This window comes from Microplitis mediator, chromosome 5 (assembly GCF_029852145.1).
Source record: "Microplitis mediator isolate UGA2020A chromosome 5, iyMicMedi2.1, whole genome shotgun sequence".
NCBI classification, from domain to species: Eukaryota; Metazoa; Arthropoda; class Insecta; order Hymenoptera; family Braconidae; genus Microplitis; species Microplitis mediator.
In genome coordinates this window covers 362,127-385,446 of record NC_079973.1, presented here as the reverse complement: position 1 = coordinate 385,446, position 23,320 = coordinate 362,127, and the positions used below count along the sequence as shown (strand labels likewise).

General features: G+C 28.8%; 2 protein-coding genes across 2 annotated transcripts; one reads left to right on the top strand and one right to left on the bottom strand.

Annotated features, from left to right (window-relative positions):
* Positions 1 to 1,815: 1,815 nt before the first annotated feature.
* On the top strand, positions 1,816 to 21,442 carry LOC130669114 (HIV Tat-specific factor 1 homolog). Its single transcript, XM_057471829.1, has 6 exons — positions 1,816 to 2,920; positions 2,989 to 3,351; positions 16,086 to 16,252; positions 18,842 to 19,028; positions 20,344 to 20,480; positions 21,088 to 21,442. The coding sequence occupies exons 1-6, from the start codon at positions 2,207 to 2,209 to the stop codon at positions 21,218 to 21,220; spliced, it is 1,701 nt and encodes a 566-aa protein (XP_057327812.1). The 5' UTR covers positions 1,816 to 2,206; the 3' UTR covers positions 21,221 to 21,442.
* Positions 2,388 to 7,153, bottom strand: LOC130669116 (uncharacterized protein DDB_G0287625-like). Its single transcript, XM_057471830.1, has 5 exons — positions 6,738 to 7,153; positions 4,813 to 5,100; positions 4,504 to 4,740; positions 4,167 to 4,428; positions 2,388 to 4,084 (listed from the first exon to the last, which is right to left on the bottom strand). Exons 1-5 carry the CDS (start codon positions 6,772 to 6,774, stop codon positions 3,844 to 3,846), a joined length of 1,065 nt encoding a protein of 354 aa, XP_057327813.1. The 5' UTR covers positions 6,775 to 7,153; the 3' UTR covers positions 2,388 to 3,843.
* Positions 21,443 to 23,320: the final 1,878 nt, after the last annotated feature.

Here is a 23,320-nt window from a genome sequence, read left to right as displayed (position 1 = left end):
GCGCGCGTTCTGTTGCAGCGAGTCAGGGTGCATTTGGAAATGCTCTAGCTCTTTATGGCAACAATTGGCCAGAGCTAGAGCTAGATCATTTCCGAATGCACCCACAATCAAATTTTGATAAGAATATTAAATTTTAATTTTGAAATTTCGCGCCAAGTTGGCGCTACTGCGCGGCGTCGCTGTACTCACCGTTCAAATTTTTGCCAAAGTAGGGGGGAGGGGTCGAATAAATCGCAAAATCGATTGCTGTGTAATCAACTGACGGTTCGATAGCGGCAGTCAGTATCATCGACAACTTCAGTAGTAGTGTCCAGATCTTTCTTTGTTCTTTACGTTTGAATTGAAACAGTAGTGCAGTGGCGTCGTGTAATTATCCATTAAATTTTTTGCTCATAGTTATTTTTTAATTAAATTGTGCAGTATTTGTAAAATTTAAATTGTGCAAAGTGTCTATGGTGTCGTTAAGTGTTGAGTGTTCAGTGCTAGTGAAAAGTGTTACTGATGGCTGATGCTGATAACTTCCAAGTTCCTGAGCAAACTCATCTGGCATCGTCTGGTGGGGAAATAGCAGTTAAGTGACGTTTTTTAGCTGCAATACACTTGGAGCAATTTAATTCAAATCTCCAAGTGTATTAGGACACCCTTCTGCATATTATTTTCCCGCCAAGGTTTGTTCAAACACTTAAGTGTTTTTTTTTTTAATATGTAAAATTTTTTTCTAACATATTCTGCCATCATTTTATTTTGACTTACGATTTTTAATTTTTCTTCAATTTTTAATAATTTAGTTTTAGAATATTTAAATTTACCGCGTAAGTAATAAGAATAAATATCAAATTATCAATGAAAAATAAAAAATTTAGAGCATATTTTTTAGATGATACTGAAGTTAGCAGACGTCTAATAATTTTTGGATTTTCTTATAGACGGTAAATTTGAAAAAAAAAAAAATTTGAAAAAATTGCACCTGTAGTTTTTTAAATTTTCTACATGTGCGTATTTTTATTTTTTATTTTTTTGTAATTGATTTGTTGAAAAAAAAATCCAAAAATTTTGAATTGTCTGCTAACTTCAGGATCATATTTTTTAGTCAAATTAATATAATTATTGATACAAATGAATTTTAATAAAATTATTAAATTTCAATTTTTAAATTTCGCGCCGTAGGCACTACTGCGCGTCGCTGTTGCGCGGCGCTGTAGTCGTTCCAATTTTTGCTGAAGTGGGGGGAGGGAGAATGAATCGCAAAGTCGATTGGTTTGTATCAACAGGCGGTTCGATAGCGACTGTCAGTATCATTGACAATGGCAGTAGTAGTCCAGATCTTTCTTTACGTTTAAATTGAAACAGTAGTGCAGTGGCGTCGTGTAATTATCCAAAAAATTTTTTGCTCATAGTTATTGTTTAATTAAATTGTGCAGTGTTTGTAAAATTTGAATTGTGCAAAGTGTCTGTGGTGTCGTTAAGTGTTGAGTGTTCAGTGCTAGTGTAAAATGTTGCTGATGGCTGATGCTGATAACTTCCAAGTTCCTGAATAAACTCATCTGGCATCGTCTGGTGGGGAAATAGCAGTTAAGTGACGTTTTTTAGCTGCAATACACTTGGAGCAATTTAATTTAAATCTCCAAGTGTATTAGGACTCCCTTCTGCATATTATTTCTCCGCCAAGGTTTGTTCAAACACTCAAGTGTTTTTTTTTAATATTTCAAATATTTTTCCATCATATTCTGCCGCCATTTGATTTTAACAACTTGCGCATGCGCGCTAAAAAAGTTCACAATTCAAATGTAGAGAGCGCACTGAGCAAGTCAGTTCGACAAGTAAAAATTAATAATCAAAATGATAAACATTTAAAAACGTTGTGTTGTAATCAGCTAGATTGTTCATTCCCTTTATTTTATTTACATTAAATAAAATAACTGTTAATTACAAATAAATTTTATTTATTTAATAAATATTATTTATATAGTTATCAATATCAGCAAGATGATCATCAAACACTAGTTTACAGAAACGTTGATTGTGAGGTTAATTTCGTTAGTGTTGTAATCGTCAGCTGTTTTTCTCAACACGAGTAAATTAACAATAACAATAACAGAATTTTGTTTTTTAAATTTTAATTGTCAAGAGTATTCGTCAAAAATTTTCGGCATATCAATAAACGCGACAGAAAATAACGTTTATTAAATTGAGTAAACAAATAAAAATGTCAGATTCAAATAGTTCAATTGACGGTGAGTCGTCAAAGTCTCCAAAGTTCAATGAAAGTAATTCAGAATCTCAAGAATTAATTTCTTCAGACAACGATAATCATAAATCGAATGATAAAACACCAGATTTACCCTGTTATCAAACTAAAAAAGTATCAAAAATAGAAATAAATGATGATAACAGTAAGAACGACGATGACATTGAAGAGTTTGATACAGATGAAGACGAGCCAATTGAAAAAGACGATAAAGCAAATAAACAATCAGATTCATCAGTAGATAATTCATCAAATTATTCAAAGCATTTGACGTATGAAGGAGATTTATGCATTTACACAGAACCAAAAACTGGAAGACAGTTAATTTGGGACGCTAAGAAAAATAGTTGGATTCCCAGAGGTGAAGTAACCGAAAATAAAGACGACAATCCAATGAAAGATTATGAATTTGATGGTAACAATTATATATACACTGATAAAGTAACAAATGTAACATATAAATTTAACGAAAGTAAAAATGAGTGGGTTGTAAAAGATGATAAAGAAGTAAAAGCTGATGACAGTTCTGCTGGACCCGATGCTAATAATCCCAGTGGTAGCAATAACGACAGTGTCGTTTATGGTTTTGAAAATGATACCCATACTTACACTGATACCACTGATGGCACCGTTTATTTCTGGGATAGAGAAAAAAATGCCTGGTTTCCTAAGGTTACTATAGACATTATTATTATTAATATTTAAATGCTTTCATTTAAAAAAATATATTATTATTGCAGGTGGATGATGATTTCATAGCAATGTATCAATTGAATTATGGTTTTACGGATCAAAGTACTACTCCAAATTCAGCGCCTCAACCAGAAGTAAAAAAAACTGATCCTAAAGCAGAAAAGGAACGAAACAAAGTTGAAGCAAAAAAGAAAGCAACGGAGCCACCGACGTGGTTCGAAATTGATCCAGTTCACAATACAGCTGTTTACATTTCCGGGTTGCCGTTAGATATTACGATGGAGCAACTTGTCGAGCTAGTGGGAAAATACGGTCTCATTGCGCGGGATGACAAAAATAAAGACAAAATAAAATTGTACCGAGATTCGGAAGGTAATCCCAAGGGTGATGCTCTCTGTACATACATAAAGGTAAGCCATATTTTTTTACGATAATTATATTAAAAAACGCCCGAGGAATTTGAAATTTTACGAAAATGAATCAATTAATCGAGTTAATATTATTATTTATTATTATTGTTATTGTTTTTACAATTACAATGTTAAAATAATCGGTGATTAACATGAAACGATATTTACAAATGAAGCATTAAATTATAAATAATTAAATTATTATTACCCTATTAATTATTCATTTTTAGTAATTAATAAATAAACAAAAAAAAATATAAGCTTTAGATTATTTAGTTTGTAAAAAAATAAACATTCAAACGACAACTTTTAAATTATTTATGTTCTTACACTGATTAACTATGAGTCGGAGAGAGCATTTTATAATATATATCTTTCATAGATTCGCAAGCACATATTTTTTATAATATAGATAAATATTTAAGCGATATATTATTTTTATTATTTTTCATAGACATTTTTTTAAAAATACCTAGTAATTTTTGTAAAGATTCATGTTTTTAACAAGACTTCTTCTAGTGATAGATCATTTATTTTATTGTGATACTGCGATAGAGTTTTGTCGTCTGACAAAGATTGAGGGTTCATATCAAATGGTCCATCTCTCAGGAATGCACCATGCTCGTAACCTTGTGGTATAATTTGAGTTATCTTGGGTGTACCATCATGTTGGCGAATTTTGTTTGATTGATGACGAGTTTTGTTGATTGGTTTCGGTTGTCCTGATCTCGATCTGTTTTTTTTTTAAATTATCATATTATCAATAGGATATAAAATATATAAATACATATTAATTAAATTTAAAAAATATTTACGTAGGAGGTCTTGAGCCAATATTAACTCCGTGTGCCCACTCTTGATTATCTTGATTGTTGTTTCTGTTATTATTATTTTTAAAATCATTATTATTATTATTTTCTACTGCCCAATTACGTTTCGACTCTCTTTGGTTTTTATTACGTCGACGTTCTTCACTATTATCCTTTTCTCTGTTATATTTTTTTCCTCTCTTTTTCGGTTTATCTCTTTGGTTCTGTAGCTCACCATTAGGGTCTGCAATTTTCTTTTTTCTACGTCCTGAAATAACAATAAAATTATTTATACCCTTTTTTATTATTTCTATTCCCGCAAAATTAAAATCATTATTGATACCTATTCGTCCAGCGGGTACTTGACATATGTAATGTTTTTTTTTAACACAACTTCTAGGGCTCCATTTATATTTAACCAATGGATCTAATACCACACAGTGCCAAGCGTATTCTTCATTTGAGTTGCTGTGACTTGAATTATCAAAATTTTGAAATTTTATTTTTTCACCCGATACGCCCCATTCCCATGACATTTGCTGCCAATTATAAATACCGCCAATCCATCTTTCGAGCTTTGCTATAAAAAAAAATATATATATAATCAGCACAATGATTTTGAATAATTATTTAAAATCTATTTAAAACTCACTAAATTGATCGCCCATTAAATACTTTCTCAGTCTGCGATTTTTCGCTTTTCTATCAAGAATAGCCAGTGTGGAATTTCTATCCTTACAATGAAAATGCGCTTCTCTCCAAGGCGCCATACCAGCACTTAAATAGTAACAATTCCTCTTTAACCGGAAGAATCCAACGGGACAAGCAAAACGTCGTATCACACGAATTTCTTTTTTATCTTCATTATCCACGTGATTGTTTTCAGATAAATTTACACTTACACTCTGTGGCCCCGCTACATAGTTACTCCATGACAAGCCTTAATATAAAAATAATAATAATTATCATTAGATCTAAAATAAATCAGAAAATTTTTCAATATCACTATTTATTAAATATTAAAATTTAACGGGTGAGTGCATTTCAGTAACGTCATTAAATACATATATATCTGCTCGTCATATATAAGCAATTAGATGGTTATGCATCACTCGTCAATAGCTCTTTATTAAATTTAAATGTAACATTCTAGTCGATCAATAACCTTCGGTTATTTAATATTCTCCGATAAATAAATATCAACATATTTTATAAACAAGTCAATTAACATAACTTTTAAAATATCGCATTGATAGTCAGACTTTAAATCGCTCAAATTTACGTTTCTCAGTTTCAATAAAAATTTATATTTCATAAAATATTAAATCTCTTATTAAATTTTTCTAATTAAATAAAATAAAATTTCTAAAATTTAGTAAAACTCAAAATTTTCATAGAAATAAATTTCTACTATTTTATTCTCATATAAATATCAAAATTTTTATCATATTGTATTATTTATCATAATTATTATTTGAGCATTTGCAAAAGAATAAGGTCGCGTTACAAATAAATACAATACTCTTGTTCTTATGTGAGAAATTAAATAATAAGTAATAATAATAACAATGAAATTCGACCTGTCACATCATGACACTGTCGTTTAAATATATTTAAGATAACTCATTTTTTTTTTTTTTTTTTTTTTTGAATGTGTTGTAAGGTGACGATTATTATCTACACGATTAATATTTATTCAATTGTAACTTTTATTCATGTTTCGTCTTTTTTATCATACAAGTTATTCATAATTTTTTTTTTCTCACTTGTTATTAAAAAAAAAAATTTTTCTTTAATGATTTGCTATAAAAAAAAACTAATGAATGATAATAATACTACGCTATGTTACAAGTTAATGAGCTCGACGGTATTTGTCATCAATAATTCATTGTGAATATATTACCAATTAATTATTGATAAAAAAAAAAAATTTTCATTCAAGAAATTGATTCGGACAATAATACGTTTCTATTCCTACTCGTTTTAATTTACATATAAGGCAGAGATACCTGAGTGATGTATTAGATCGATGTGAGCGAGGGTCAATGTGCTGTCGTTAGTGATTTCATTGTCAAGGGATTCGCAAACTTGGAAAATATAACGATATTCAATGTAAATTTACGCGTTACCTGAATAGTTTTTATTCAACACACAAGATATGATTATCAAATAGTCGTTTTATATAAATATGCGAATCGCAACTTTAGTAATATATATCTATATATTATTTAACTCTAAAAAATCGTAGAGTTTTTGACTTTCTTTATTTAAATATCGATAGTAAATTCATACATTCAAATTTAAATTAAAATATTTATATTTTAATATCATAATCAGTAACATTTGTCATTTGCTCATATAATTATATCTCAACAACTAAAAAATATATTATATTTATTTTATAAACGTATCTCATCTCTTATCTAAAAAAACTATTTTATTTCCTCAGGTTTTTAAAGTTTAATTAAAAATTATGATAAAAATAATTGTTATTATCATTATTTATATCGCTGTCTTTTTTTAAATTACATAATCTTATAAAAATATACAAAATAAACTAAAAAAAGCTGGTCTTACCTGTTGAGCATAATAATAAAATCCAACACTTCCACATGACGATTTTTTTTCAGTAATTTTTTAAATTCAATTATTTACAATCAATTTATTTTACTTGTCGTTTTAATAGAGAAAAACTCCCAACAAAGTCCCATCATCACTATCAATAATATTTATTAAAATTCAAAATGTTGATACAAATATATCAGCAAAATTTTTAAATGTTTAATTTAAAAATTTAAGTTCAAAAATATCAATAAAAAAAAAACTAAATTTTACTTTGTAATTTAAATAATTATAGACATTGTATTTTGTTTCTTTCTTTTATTTACTTCGAGGATAATTTAAAAAAAAATAATAATAGTATTTTACTTGATAGTATTTGCAGGATAAAATATATAAAGAACAGTCTACGGTGGAGGTTCGCAACAGACTGAATAAAACTGAAGCTGTGTCAGCAACTTCCACTATGTACTGGTTAGGTGTCGTTATATTAAACACACTAGGTACATCGTTCTGTACCAGTATATGTTTCTACATTAACAGTTCACTAGATCATAGTTTATTATTAATTGTCATATTATAAATCAATCTACCCTACTATGGACTATGCGATACTCATTGTTTTTACAAAAGTTTTTTTTCCTCAGTGTCTTGTATCGAAAACGTTTAATTTACTCGTGTTTGATCAATTCATAATTTCTGTGTTTACTTAAATCCCGTAACTATCAGCTTATAAATTAAAGTCGGTCATTTTACCCGCGCATTTTTTTTTCTATCATTAAAACTGTCAATTTTTTTACCGTAAAGTTTATTATTGTAAGGCTCAATTTTTTTTTTTATATATTTGCAACTTAATATTCTAGGGCATTACGAACTATCAGAGTATTACTGAAACTTTATGGTGTTCAAAGTTTTAGTTTCCCAAGTACTTACACCAACATCATTTTTTTTTTTATTTAAATCTAACGGAGAGCTTTTAAGAAAAATTATAAATTTAAAATGATAAATTTCATATATTCTGATATATTTTTAAATTTATTGAGTGTGGTCTCGGTAATAAATATACCGTTTTGTTTACACATATTTATATTTATATATGTATGTACGTCGACAATTGGCAATGAGGCATACATGTTTTTTTAAGAAAATTATAAGTTATCGGTGTTCCATATTCTTAATTCTTTTTTGACATGTTTATTTTTTATTATAATTAATTTGTATACTACACGACTTACGTACACTTTGTATGTAAGTGGAAAAACTAAATTGACGATAGATATTTTTTATTAAAAATTATTTAGTTAAAAAAATAATAAAAACATTTGTAATAATAGAGAAAAAAAATAAAAATTCTACATGACGAAAGTCGAAGTTATTTTATAAAAATTTGAAATAAAAATAAGAAGATGAAAAAAATAGAGAGAAAATAGAGCAGTGAGTTGATGTTTGAGGTGTGCAATATAAATGAAAATTTATTTTTCAACTTTATCCACTTGAACTAAATTTTTAAAATCTCTCCTATATCTGCATTCTTTATGACTATCGTTTACACAAAATTCTATTGAATTCTATTTTCGTGAATTGTTTATTACTTACGTGACATCGTCTCTACTTGACTTCTGTCTATTTCGAGATAATCTAGAAAATTTTGCACGTTCAAATTTTTCAACAGGTATAGATTATAATAAAAATAAATAGAATCAATTAAACTGACAAAATAAATAAGTTTAAAATTAGAATTTAATACATAAAGAATTAACATTTGCAAGTTTAACGACTTGCAAGTTTAAACTTCCGCCTCTGAATTCATTTTGTTCTAAAATACATATGTATATGTTTAGAGTACACTCATTGTTATACGTGGTGGGAGAAGGTCATAAAACTTGAGTATAAATATTTTTATTGTTATTTGATATATCTTAAATATATTTACAAGTTGTCACTTGAATGTTCGACTCCGATATGCGTCCAATTGGCACCTGGCCATTTATTTGCACTTTGCGTCTCAATGATATAATCTGAAAGTGGGTTTATGCAAAACTCCTCATCGGTTTTTATGTTCAAACTAACAATTCCATCAGCATAAGTGACTGTATTATATAGTTTTCCGGTACTTTTCTTTACCACATTCACTCACGGTCTTTTAGCAATAACTTTTAAATCATTATTCAAAAAAATTTTCTTGCTTTTCTCAAGAGTATCAACCGTATATTACAGTTAACACTAGAATAGAAACAAATATGCTTATGAAAATATTCTACTGAAGTCAACTTTTCCTCAGTAGTCTCTCGCATTAAAAATACTGATCGTTGGTATAAATAATTGACACATACAAGTTACTAGAGATCGTTTATTGAATTTATTATCATTAATTTATCATGAAAATAGATGAAGAAAGTATAAAACTTGGTAATTGGACTAAATTTGTATACTAATTAAGTTATTATACAAAACTATCTAAAGTTTTGATTTTCCTTGAGGGTGAGTAAGTAGCAAACGCTCAAGGGAGTGATATTTTGTTCATGAAAGGTCAGGTCAGAGGGAATGTCATAATGAAGCTTGAAACTTGAAGTGGGTCATCAATGTGATGCCGTCAGAATATACGTCAGTTCATATAAATAAATTAAAACTCGTGCATTATTAATATTTAATACCACAATGGACAGTACTACCGTAGATTGCTGTCATGATAGAATTTCTCTAGCCATCGCGTATCAACATATATTTTTAAAATATATGTTATTGTGCTTTTGGAGCTGACCAATTTACCGTGAAAACATAAAATCAAACTAGTCATGCTAACGTTAAAAAAAAAAAAAGCAATACTATTAAATGAGGATGATAATAAAAAAATTTACAGCAACAGACAGACGAGTCACGACCTTCTGTCTCTTGTTCCATCCGCGAAACTCACTCGAAATTAAAACCGGTTAGTCAACAAACGGTGAGAGTAAAGCGAATAACGCAGTATAAGAGCACCACTGGTTAAAATCACCACCAATGTCCACGAGAACATTCAAAAACACAGTTTATGACTGGCGGTACTTTTTTTGGATTTCGGCATGACATAACGATGAGTCAGACCTTGCGAAATTTTTATCCCATTGTCTTTTTTTATTTACAACTTCTTTTTTTTAAATCTACTGATCTAATTTATTTCTAAGATAAAAAACTTATGAAACTTTTTTTCCTATTAATTTAATAAGGAAATATTTATTTTTTAAATAATATGTTTAAAATTTTAATCCAATTTTTTAATTATAATTGACACGATAAAGAAAATAAAGTTTGCGATAAAATAATTGCGAAATTACAAAGAATCACCATTTGTACTCATATATATTACCGTCAGTTTTCTCAGAAGGATCATATCTGTCTTCATTTTATGTATGGCTTTCATTAGGTCATCTACAAAGAGTTTAATTATCAACAGTAATTAGCAACAAGAAAAATAAAAAACTTTGATAACACTTTTCAAATTTTCTGTTGTTAATTACTGATCTGAGCATTACCAGTAATTAGTTCATGTAACCGCTGTAATCTACTATGTAGATATAATAAGTGTTAATGAGTCTGACGTTATTAGTTCAAATGTATGCTCAAGTAAAGTATATTTGTTATACACAAACTTAAGTACACGTCAGTTAAGTTTAATTTGTACAAGAAATTAAATATATTATTAAAGTTTATCGTGAGTGATTGCCCCTAATTGATTTCGATATGCGAGAAACTAATTGATCAATTTATAAATCAATCAATACATAAAAGATTGTTGCAGTTATGATTGTACTAATATTTAACCCACACATACATAGACTTTTATTTTGATAAAATTAAAGCCGAGTTATATTTTGTTATCTAAAATATTTATTCTTTACTTAATTAAACTAGTACTTACTGTATTAAAAGTAAGAAGAAAAAAAAATCGCTCGCGGGAATTTTATACAATCTTGGACTATTTTTATAATATAAATCATGATTAAATTAAACTAGTATTACAGAGGTTGCTTGGACATTATAAATTACATATAGATTGATAGTAATAATAAACGCTGGTGGGTTTGTCAAAAAAAAAGTGCCACTCCTCAATCAGGCGGAAATTGTTTAACTGAGTTATCAGGCAATTTAATTAAACTGTCGATTTTACCTCAAACTCAGAATGTTGCTTATATATACAACTATTTGACTAGTAGTAATAATACACGATAACAAGCTTGTCGAGTTAACGACTCAAATTATTTTTACTTTTCAAAATAATATCACGTATTGCATCAACTTTACATATATAATAAAATTTGCAATGCTTCAACGGCTGAAAATTGACGGGATAAATTTTCATTCCGACGAATATTTTTGTCATCATTAAATCGCAAACATAACAGCAGCAACAGCCAGATATCTTTGAATCTACACGACATTACCTACTTATTTATTTTCCTCAGATATATAACTCCAGATGTGATGCCTTAAATTTTATTGGGCATTACAGCTAAATATATATATAATTTTTTTTAATTTTATGGCAACAAAAAATTGTATCCAGACTAAGCAGATATATGTTTAATTTTTGTTATCATAAATCTAAGGCCTTATATATTGCGCAAGTGTAGGATATATGCTTGTCAGTAGTGGCAGCGGTAGAGTAGCTTTGAAGCTAGAAATTCTCTGATGTAAGTAAAGAAATTACTTGATTTTTACTACGTCGCTAAATTCCTTGGGTGGTCGTCTCTATTTGACATCATAAAATTCATTATTTTTAATCAGATCAATCTAGATTAAACTTTTATGTCATTTTTAGATTTACACATATATTTTCATTTTTTATCAACCAGCTCGATTAATTAAAAGTCATTAGCAATATATATCGATCAGAAGTCCTATTACATACATATATATTTAAAACAAATCTAAAAATTTTTTGGAAAATAGCCCGGAAAAAAATGATCGACAATAATTGTAGTTCAACTTGTAATTATTTATGTTATGTTCAATAGCTAACGTCGTTTCAGTTAATAAAATTATGATTTTAATTTTTAAACTGCTATAATTAACAGTTAATCGTTAAAATTACTAATTAAACCTTAAAAAACTACAAGACACTTGTCAAAAAAATGCATCTGTTATTAATTTTTTACGTTTTACTCAATAATATTTACTAATATTTTTTTTCCGTGAGGAATTACATTCGAGCAACTTTATAAATGTTACACACAGTAAAAAATATTGTGTTAAAATCAACACAATCTGTGTGTTAGAAACGGTCCACACAATTTTTGTGTTATTTTTCAACACAGACTATTTGTGTTGAATTTTAACACAAAATTTGTGTTAAAATTTCAACACTTTTAAAGTGTTGAAGAGTAAATCGATTAACAATTTTAAAGTAACACAAAGAATTGTGTTGATTTGACACAAAATAATCAACACAAAAATTTTAACACGGACCGTTTTTAACACAGATACACAATATTATTTACTGTGCATTACGAACACACTAGTAAAATTTGAAATAGAAAATTTACTGATGCGGTGATAAATAATGATTTTACTTTCGCTAAAAATATATTTTCAGATAATAATAATTGCTGGCTGTTAGAATTTGATAAATACATGGTAGAAATATGTATAGCGCATATAATAGCATCATGTGCCAAATATACTCACCCGTAGTATTATTGTACCGTGAATTCACTACATTCAGCATACATATATCTATATATAACATATATACATTTACGTATCATCGACGGATCTAGAAGCTGAATAATCTAAGGCTTGATTGCTGGTGGTATATGGCCTGTATACTCAAAAACAAAAAAAAAGCTACAGCGGATTGTATTTTAATGGTCATATCCGCTAAAAGTGTCTACTTTTACTTATACACTCTTTGAATTCCCATCTACGCTTTATACTCGGGAAAATAATTACTGTAATTTAAAGTGCGCTTGGGGATGATCATACGGGTGGTCTGAATGATTCATTCCTTTCACTGTATATATAGATATATATTTTACTGTTGTGCTCTCTCTCATTTTTTTCAAAGATTTCTTCTGCCCTTTATGTTTTATTATTTATTTTATTAAAATGCGACGTCAATTTTTTTACGAAATTCCTTGACTAAATTTAGTGAATAAAAAAAAAAGCCGTAGGATAAAATAACAATAACAATTTTAAAAAGTGAAATGATCAAGTATTTATAAGATATAATTATAGCATTATTCCTCGAAGCTATGGTCTCGTGGAAGAAATGTGTAATAATAATAAACAAAATTTAATTTAGAGTTAACACGTTCGGAAATTGTTGAGTTTCTGTGGTTCGACGAATATATATCTGTGTTAAAGGAATAAAACGGCATAATAACCATAAAAAAACATATTTCGATGACCTGTAGGACAGAATAATTTATAAAAATATGATTTATTTAAAATTTAAATGGCTTTTTTTTCTCGGTAATAAATTAACTGACATTTTACAAGACATAAAACACGTGCTCAGATATCGAGATAGTTATACTACTTAGATTCGTCATGTCTATAATAATCGTTGACTATATGGAATAATAAAAAATAAGGAGTATTAATTCTATAGAGTTCCAAAGCAATGATTTACTATTATTATCATTGTTATTTATATTTATTGTCCTTGATATTTATTTATTTTGTTACAATAGCAATTGTCATCGGCGTATTATTTTAACGCCTATTTTATAAATATTTATGGATTATTTTTATAATTAATTTAAAAAGCTACAATGGCAAGTAATCGATAAAATCATAACTATTTATATACAAACAGAGGTTGATTAATTAAATTCAACTGGTTTGATACATCAAAGATGAGTAATCCAAGTTTATATGTCAATTATTTGTTTACAAGTCTATTGCACCAAGTGATTCTTATCTTTCAAATCAGCATTGATATTTAATATACATATACATATATATGTATAACCTGTTTTTAAGAATGAAGACACGTTTAGTTGAAATAATTACTTAATTACTATACTAAATTATCGGTTATCCGTACAATCTAATCATCAGTGACAACATTTTTCAGGATTATTTCAATTTAATTTAAAAAAAAAAAACTTTCATTTTCCAGTAAAATTAACATGTAATACTAAAACTCGTTTAATTATACATATATTTGCATATATTCAAATTAAGATTAATTTAGCACATTACAAAAGTAGCACAGCCTTACAAATATGTAAAAATAAATATCAATTTTAATTTTATCGATAGATAAATATGCAAATTACTCAATTAATTTTCCGTAAAAATTACTAGCCATTGCGAACTTGAACCTGACATATATACTGTGTCAAAAAAATTTTATTATTTATTTTATAACAGAAAAATTAAATTTTTCCTACGATATGTACGATGGTAGATTACCCTGTCGTTGGTTGGAGTAACGTTAAACCTCCCACACAATGACGCTCTGAAGTTTGTACGTAATGTAATGTATATTATTTGCTCTGTAACAAGTAAGAGAGAGAAAGAAAATAAGTAAAAGAGTAATTCAGCTTTGTCTTATATTGAGATAGCAGAGGAGAGAAAGAAATAAGTGGTGACGATGAGTCTTGAATGAACCCACGCTACTTTTTCAGACACTGTAACTTGGCACACCCTCCTCCAAGGATATGTAGCTTTTACATTTTTTTTTATCACAACGTGTTAAACTGCTCATATACTGATAACACGCCTACGCGATGCCATATATTCTATACAAATTGAATGAAAAAATTTTTTTAATACAAAATATTAAAAAATTCAAAATTTTGCTGATTTTTCTCTTATTAGTCAGTATCAATTTATAGTTCATAATTTTATGCAAGTATAACTAATAATTTATCGTTATATATCTGGGTAGTTTCATCCAAGTCAAGTCTCAAGATGTAATAAATGTTAACTATAAATATTCCAAGGCTACCATCAGATATATATGATGATAATATTGAGTGATGCTCGTGCATAATGTCGATATAAATGAACAATTATGCTATTTTATTGTTGTTGTTGTTGTTGTTGTTGTTGTATTTTGTATAGGAAGAAGTGGCATTGCATCATCATCACCATAAAAGCCGGCGCCAGTTTAATACGTGCATATTTAGGCATTCGTCACTCTAACCACGTTCCCATTTAATAGTGCATAAAACTTATTCTCGACATATGTACACTCTGGTAATAATGTCATTACCATACAGTTTACAGTATCTTTCATCTTGTAATTTTTTTATTCATTTTTCCTCATCGATTTTATGTTGTGCATTCAATACTTTAGCTTATGCAGAGTCTCATTCTCTATTCGTAAAAATAATCGAAAAGTATAAAAAATATCTTCAAGACGTAGCTCGTAAATTTTTTTATTGCCAGTTTGAAAATATCTCTTTGTGAATACTTAAGTATTTTTAATGTTATTGTTTATTTTTTAGAGTTTTTTCTGCTGGATAAATATTTTCTACGTATAGTCATGTAAATACATTTGGTTTCTATTTTTATTTAAATTTACTTCAAATACAAAAATTTTTATTTTTATAGTTTTTGTTGTGAGGATGAAAAAATAAAAATTATTCAATTGTCGGATTATAATAATTTATTTATTTTCATCATAACAATGCTTACTAAATATATACAATGATTACATAATTATAATTTACTCGGAAGTACGGTCAATTGAGCGAGATTTTTTTTTAATTATTATTTTGCCGTTATTCATTTAACCCGCGTTAACTCACCTATTGTACACTGTAAAAAAAATTGTTTGAATTTTCAAAGATTGTATATAACGCAATAAACACATACATTTGTGCTTGAAATTTCATTACTAATTTCATATAGAATTTAAAATACACGTTTTTGAATTTTCAAACTAACACTTTGGATTTTCAAATACTTTTTTTTTAATTTTCAAATAAGTATTATGAAATTTCAAATAGAATTTTTGAAATTCAATATGTGTTTGAGAATTTTCAATACTTGCTTTGAAAATTTAAAAATCAAGTATAAATTTTAAGTACGTTTCTTAAAATTCATATTTTTTTTCTTAATTTTGAATACCAGCTTGATTATTAAATTACGTATATTAAATTTAAAGCTTTTTTCATTGAAAATACAATTCAAACATCTAGTTATGAAAATTCAATTCCTTTTGTATTGTAATTTTCAAATTATTTTTAACAGTGTATATAAATAACAATAACAAGTTATTATTTCTTTAAATGGGCAGTATTTTAACTGTGAGGTCAGCTCTTTTCCTGATTTTTTCCCGCCCAAAATATGAAAAATTTCACTTCTGCGCAATAGCCGTTGATTTTGATTCTAGTAAAATGTATTAAATTGATAAATAAATAATATTTACAGGTGGAGTCTGTAGACCTTGCACTAAAATTTCTCGACGGTACTCGACTCGGTAATAAAACAGTATCAGTCCAGCGGGCTAAATTTCAAATGAAAGGTTCATACGACCCATCGCTAAAACCAAAACGTAGAAAAAAGGACAAGGATCGTCAAAAGAAAATCCAAGAGAAGTAAGTAATAAAAAAGAGTTGATCAAATTCTATTAAATCATAAGAATAACAACAAAGATAACGGTTATTTTAAAACTATGTACACACATATTGCTATTGAACTTGGCAGTCTGGCGCCCAGCTATTTAATTCAACTATTACAATAATATTTTTGGAACTCAAGGATTTTAAATTCTATTTGTTTCTTCGCTCGTGTTTAGCTCCGTTGATTATCATGATGAGTAAAGGAAATGTCATAAGTGATACCTACGCTATGCAAACTAGTTAAATACCCGTTTATTATATTTAAAGATTACTTTCGTTTATACTAGACTGCTTGGCGTTGGTTTTTCTGGCAAAAGAGCACCAGCTGTGCAGTCTGATTATCAGCAACAAATATATATATATACATATTTATAATTCAGACCTCCATGTGCTTTTACATCTGTACATTAAATCAGAACCACTGACGATGAGTGTCTGTATGGTCTGTATTCGGGCAAGGAAACCAGTCATGAAAAAGAGTCCATGCAAATGACTCCATTTATGGGCTGGTTAACAATTTATTTATCCAGTTGGCTTGTTGCCTAATTACTTGTATTTAGCTCAATTCATATACATTACATATGTCTTTATATTACTTAATACGCGATATTATATTTTATTTTTAAATTAAAATACAATTTAAATTCAGTATTTTGTTTTACTTGATCTTTTTTTTCCGATCGTTTAAATATTTTGAAAATTATAAGAATACAAACTTTTTCGAACCTTTTAAATCGCATCAGCGAGACTGCGAGTCTCGTTATTTGTCTCGAGGGCATAAAGTAAAAGCCACTTATAATACATATTTACTCAGACATGTTCGAGAAGGTATGAGATCCAACCGGAAGCTTTCATTCACTCGTCTCCAGTAAATCTCACATACATTATCTTATTTATTTCTTTTTTCTTTTTATTATGACATAGAACCGTTTAACGATTTTATAACTCAAACTACGAGCAATAAACCCTTTTTACAACATGTTAGACTAATATACAGCGAATTACAAGTTACAAAAAAAATACTACAAGGAATTTTTGGTAAAGTTATTATAGCGATAAATAAAAAAAATTGGGCAAGTTGAATTGGATGATGACGTAAAAATGTTGATTGCCATCTACGAAAATAATGTGTTGTCAGTGTGGGCGAGTAGTATAACTACAGTAATTTATAATTCGTAATGCAATCGACACGTGGAGTCAATTACATCAAATTTATAATAAAAATTACAAAATCATTTTTTATCAGTTTATTTCATTTTAATTAATTATTATCATTGGTCTTAAAAAAAAGGGGAGTAATTGGTCTTATATTTTTCATTATCAATCAATGATACATAAATTTTCTATTAGCGGTTACAGATATGACGAGAGTTTGCGACCAATCCCTTGAAATATTTACATATAATAATAATAATAATCATGATGATGATGATGATGATGATGATGATGGTAATAATAAATTGTTAATAGTCTTCGACTCAATGCATCTACTACTAGAAACGATTATATTAAATTGAATTCAGATGATACAGTTCAATAATTTCTGCCATTACTATTGTTGACTAAAAAAATTTGGAAAATCCAAAAGTGCACGCCTCGAACGCTCATGTTATGTTTTTTTTTAAAAGTTAAATTTCGAATAAAATTGAATATCCCGCTCTTTTCCCATAGAAATTTCCATGGTAAATATACGGTAACAAAAGTAAAAAAAAAAAATAAATAAGGAGAACATTCCTAATGAAAAATGGCGGCAGTGTGTGTTTGTTTACATGTAAGATTGCCGGTTTTAACCGTAATGATTTATTTTTAAAAAAACGAGAAGGCCTACAGTAGTGATTTTTGAAAGGAACTTTCTTTGCTTATTTCTGAAAATTTTGAAAAAAAAATTAAGTAGTTTCGTCAAGTCGTTCTCGAGATATCCGTACCACGCCGTTTTTTTGAACCACAGACTAATGGACGTCCACGATAAATTTTTTTTAATGAACTTTTTTTTATATTAATACATATTAGACAAATTAAAAAAAGTATCAGGATTATTTATTAGTGTTTCAGCTTTATATTGATGTGCTTTTCATAATGTGTAAGAGTAATAGAAAAAAAATATATGCACTTTAATGAGTGGAAATCGCGTGACCTTGACAGGTCGGTTATAAAGCACAACCTCTCCGCTTCGCTTCCGAGGCGTGCAATATGGATTCATAACTTCTAATTTTTTAATTTTTTTAACATTTGTTATTATTATTATTTGTGCTCTATACACTATCAGGTTTTATTTACTCTTGTATGTTTGGATGACATACCATACAACGCATTGCACTGCGGGATACTGTCAGTCTATACTACTGCGATAAATTAATCTATACCAGGCGTAAGAACACACGAGTAGAGCAATTAGATTTATAAATGCTAGATTGTATTATTATTATTATCGCTATTACAATTAATAATACGAAGATTCATTTGAAGACTCAGTGAAATATTGCATGAATTCTATTTCACTATAGCCATCTATTGTTATTATAAAAAATGTTGACGCAGAAATTTAAATAAAAATATTGTTAACAGGCTATTTGATTGGAGACCGGAACGTTTACCAGGCGAGCCACAAAAATGCGAAAGAATTGTGATATTAAAAAATTTATTTACACTGAGTGATTTTGAACAAGATGTAACACTTAGTCTTGAATATAAACAGGACATACAATCTGAATGTGCCAAGTGCGGTGACGTAAGAAAGGTCACAATCTATGATGTAAGTTTTTATCTATTTAACTCATATATATATTCTAAAAATAACTATTTTCATACACCTTAGGCGCGGAAGCGTCATTGTGCTCCAGTCTCGCTGAAAGTTTTTGACCCCTTGTTCAGATGTTTAATCTTTTTTTTTTTTTAATTCAAAAGTCAACAAACGATTGTTGAAATTAAAGCATTTTTGTAGTCGGGAAAAAAATTCCCTCATATGAAATGTATGTTAAGAGCAAACGTTTGTATCATAAAGCTTTTAGCTATTTAATTAATTGGCTTCTCGGTTTAATTATTTTATGGGCTGAAAAATGTCGAAAATTGGCGCCATTGACATATATTATATGTCTAACTTTTAAAACACGTCTTATGATTTGTTAATTTAAATTAAATGAAATTTATTACTTTAATTGTAGTACGTGATGTTTATTTTTTTAAACTACTGTTTCAATTTTTCTATTTTGTATTTACATGAAAAAGGTGATAATTAATTTTAATAAAAAAAAACTATAATTGAAATTAAAAGTTTTGGATAAATAAATGAATATATACATTATTATTATACGTAAATATTGAATGGATTTACAGTAGAGGCGCGACGATGGGAGTGTTTGAAGACGAATTTATAAGACCAGGTCGTTGTTGATTTATTTACATCGCGTTTATTCTTGCCATTTATTAAGTTTATTTAGCAAGCAAAGTAATGTAAGTATCTCAAGGCCCTAACTGGAGAGAGCCAGAAAAATATAATTAAAGCCCCGTAATCCTTAGGCGAAAAATAAATATAAAAATAAAATTATGTTGACAGGGGTTCGCTTTTCTCTCTATTACACTCAAGTCCACGTACAGTATTATTTTTGTTCCACTTGTACGGTAAATGATGTAGCTGAAGATCGGAACGTTTTTCGCACAACGAAAATGAAAAATTTATGTAATTTGACTGTTTAAGGGGTATTCGGGGTCGGCCTGTAATTTTCCGCTGATATACTAGCGCGAATGCGAATCATTTCAAAAATCTAGATCCAGTGAATTTTTTACTTTTTATTTTCATTTCGTAAAAAACGTTCCTATCTTCAGGTACAAAGTAGATGGAAACTTTGACCGAGTTTTTCTCTTAAACAAAGAAATATTATGAAACAATTAAAGCGCACTTCGCTAGATTAGACAGTAATGCATCAAAGTGCGGTCTGTGTTTTGTATTGGGAGATTTCGTTTCCGAAAAAAACCCAGTCGAAAATATCTGACCCCTGTTAACAATATTACTAATTGGTGTTTTTAATACAAAATTGGAAATTTATCTAATGCATTTTTTTTTCAAACAGACAAATCCTGAAGGAGTTGCCAAGATAATATTCAGTGAACCAAATGAAGCTGAAGCTTGTATTAAATTATTGAATGGACGTTGGTTTGGTAAAAGGAAAATCACTGCTGAGTTATGGGACGGAAAAACAAAATACCAGTTAGTAACATACATATTTTACATATTAACATAATATCCCTGATAGCCAAGTTGCCCGCAACTTGTCGACAATCTACTGCCGCAACCTGTCGCCAAGTTGGCCGCAAAAGTCAGCATTTCCATAAGTTGACGGCAACTTTCCGAGCAACTTGTCGACAACTTTCAGCTCGTGTAACTGTTGCCGACAACTTGGCTACAAGTTGCTCAGAAACTTGGTGACAGGTTGCGGCAGTAGATTGTCGCCAAGTTGCTGAGCAACTTGTAGCCAAGTTGTCGGCAACAGTTACACAAGCTGAAAGTTGTCGACAACTTGTCGTCAAGTTGGTCGCAACTCAGGTACACCAACTTTCTGATCGGAAACTCTGGCTATCAGGGATGTAGACATAAATTATTATAATTTTTGGGAAAAAGAATTTAAACTAGTCAATTGACTGTAATACCGACTGATGATAAGTTACTGGCTGACAATAATCACCTGACAACATGAATACAATTTTAAAATTTTCTATTATATCAATGAATAATAAACCGATAACTAAAATCAGTTTATTAGTAAAAAAAAGCCCATAAAAATATTTTATCATTTATTATGAAATTTTTATTGCAGTGTTGCGGAAACAGAAGCAGAAGCTGAAGCACGGATAAATAAATGGGACAAATTCTTGGAGGATGAGTATGAAAAGCAAAATCAATCTAAAACTAATCTTGCAGAAATCAACTCCGATCAACCATCGAGCTAAGATTTATGTCAAACAGTATATAAGTACAGATAAAATAATTAATCTATCATCAATAGTGCGAGCGAAATTGTTATCATACTTTTTACAGGTACTTGTACCTAAAATTAAATCAGACTTACCAGTCAATCATTGGCAATAATTACAACGTTAATTAATGCATTATTTTACTAATTAATAAATAATATTAATAGTAATAGCTACTAGTATTTAATTAATTTTTTAATAAATATATTATATTTTTAAAAAATTATTTATAATTTATTTACTTTAAGTAAAGTAATAATAATAATAAATAAATAAAATAAAAGAAAATAATTAAGAGTAATGTTAGTCTGTCAGTAGAAATAAAAAGATTTGAGCAAAAATCAGTTGGGTCGACAATTTAGAATTGGACGTTAAAGAAGAGGGGGCGGATGCTGAGGAATCTCCTAATTTGCTATTTCAACATTCCATACGATCTTTGTGTTGCTCATGGGTTTCGTGGGACTCACTTTCGTGAGAGAGAGACTACTTTATACTTTGGAATTGTCAAAAAACGTGATTATTCCGAGCACGCGGTTTCCAACTTTATTTTTTTTTAAAACCTCCTTTTAAATCTTTTACTTGGTTTTCTTCATTCTCCTCAAAGCCTTTTCACCGAGATAAACAACTCTAGTATCTTATAGTGACTTTCACTAAATAACGACAGTAATTATTATTATTTTAATAATACCAGTATTACGTAATTTATCAGTTAAATATGTACATGATTCATCTATCAAAGATATCTTACACAGTAAAAAACGAATCGTCAAAGTGTAAAAAATACGTGTGTTAAAAATCTGAGTGTTGAATTTTTAACACTTTTGTGTGTCAATTTAACACACGGTATTTATCTTGTTTGAACTGTCGCAATCGATTGATTTTTTAACACACAAAAATGCCATTTTATTCGAAAGTAACACTTTTTATATGTTACTATGAAATCAACACACAAAATATGTTAAAAATAATGTCGAGTATCACAAAAGAATTCTTGGAAAATTTTTATTTTTAACGTATACGTGTGTAACTTTTTTTAACACTCGAAACATGTTAAAGTAACATATGAATAGTTACTTTAACATGTTTTTAGTGTAGAAGAGAATCCACTGTCATCCTCCACCTCATACACGCAAGTTTATATATTTATTTATTTATGGACAAATAAAAAAGGATTATTCACGCGCGCAAAATAGTAATCTTTGTATATAATTCTCAAAGAACTGGAGTCGTACAATAGCTTTTGGTACAATCTATCAACCAAAGCATTATGTTTCCCACATCATTGTCTTGATTCATCGCGGATTGTCTGGCCAACGCACCCTATACACCCTCTATCTATAGCCTCTGTACCCTGTATACCCTAATATCAATGACAAATTTAATGCTTGACTATTAGCAGCGGGGGTGCGACTTTGAGCATTGTCAAGTGGAAGAGCCACGTGCGCTTGTTTCCCCTCAATATTACTATTACTATTATCATTATCATCATACACTGAATGATATACACGTTTGCTTCGAGATACGAAATATACACGTGAGCGGGAGCGAATATCGTTCCAGACATTCGATGGATAAATATGTATGCGATAAATACTGAGATCGTGAGTCGCGAAAAAAAGTATAAACTATTATCAGGGTGCAATTTCACGCTTGTCATGGGGATTTTATTGGATTGGACACCCTGTACAAAGTGAAACTGTTAGAACCTGTTAGATTACACAGTGGATTAGTCACAGGACATGTTTGAAAACCATTTGATACGGTCAAGTGTTTGTTTATTATTATTATTATTATTATTTTTTTTTTAATGTATTCAATGCAAAAATTTTTGTTTATAATGGAGATAAAAACTCGATGTATATATATAGCAATTAGTAATTACATCAGTCATCAGTGTATGGTCATATTCTCAACAGAATGTCACTAATAAAGCCATGCAGCAGCACAACTTTAGCAATTAAATCTTTTTTAAAAAAATATAAAAAACAGGGATGGAAGAAAAATCATGAGTATCTGAGAATTGAGTCGGATTAATCGTTTCGTTCCTTAGTATTTTAAGAAGGAAATTAAGCTTCC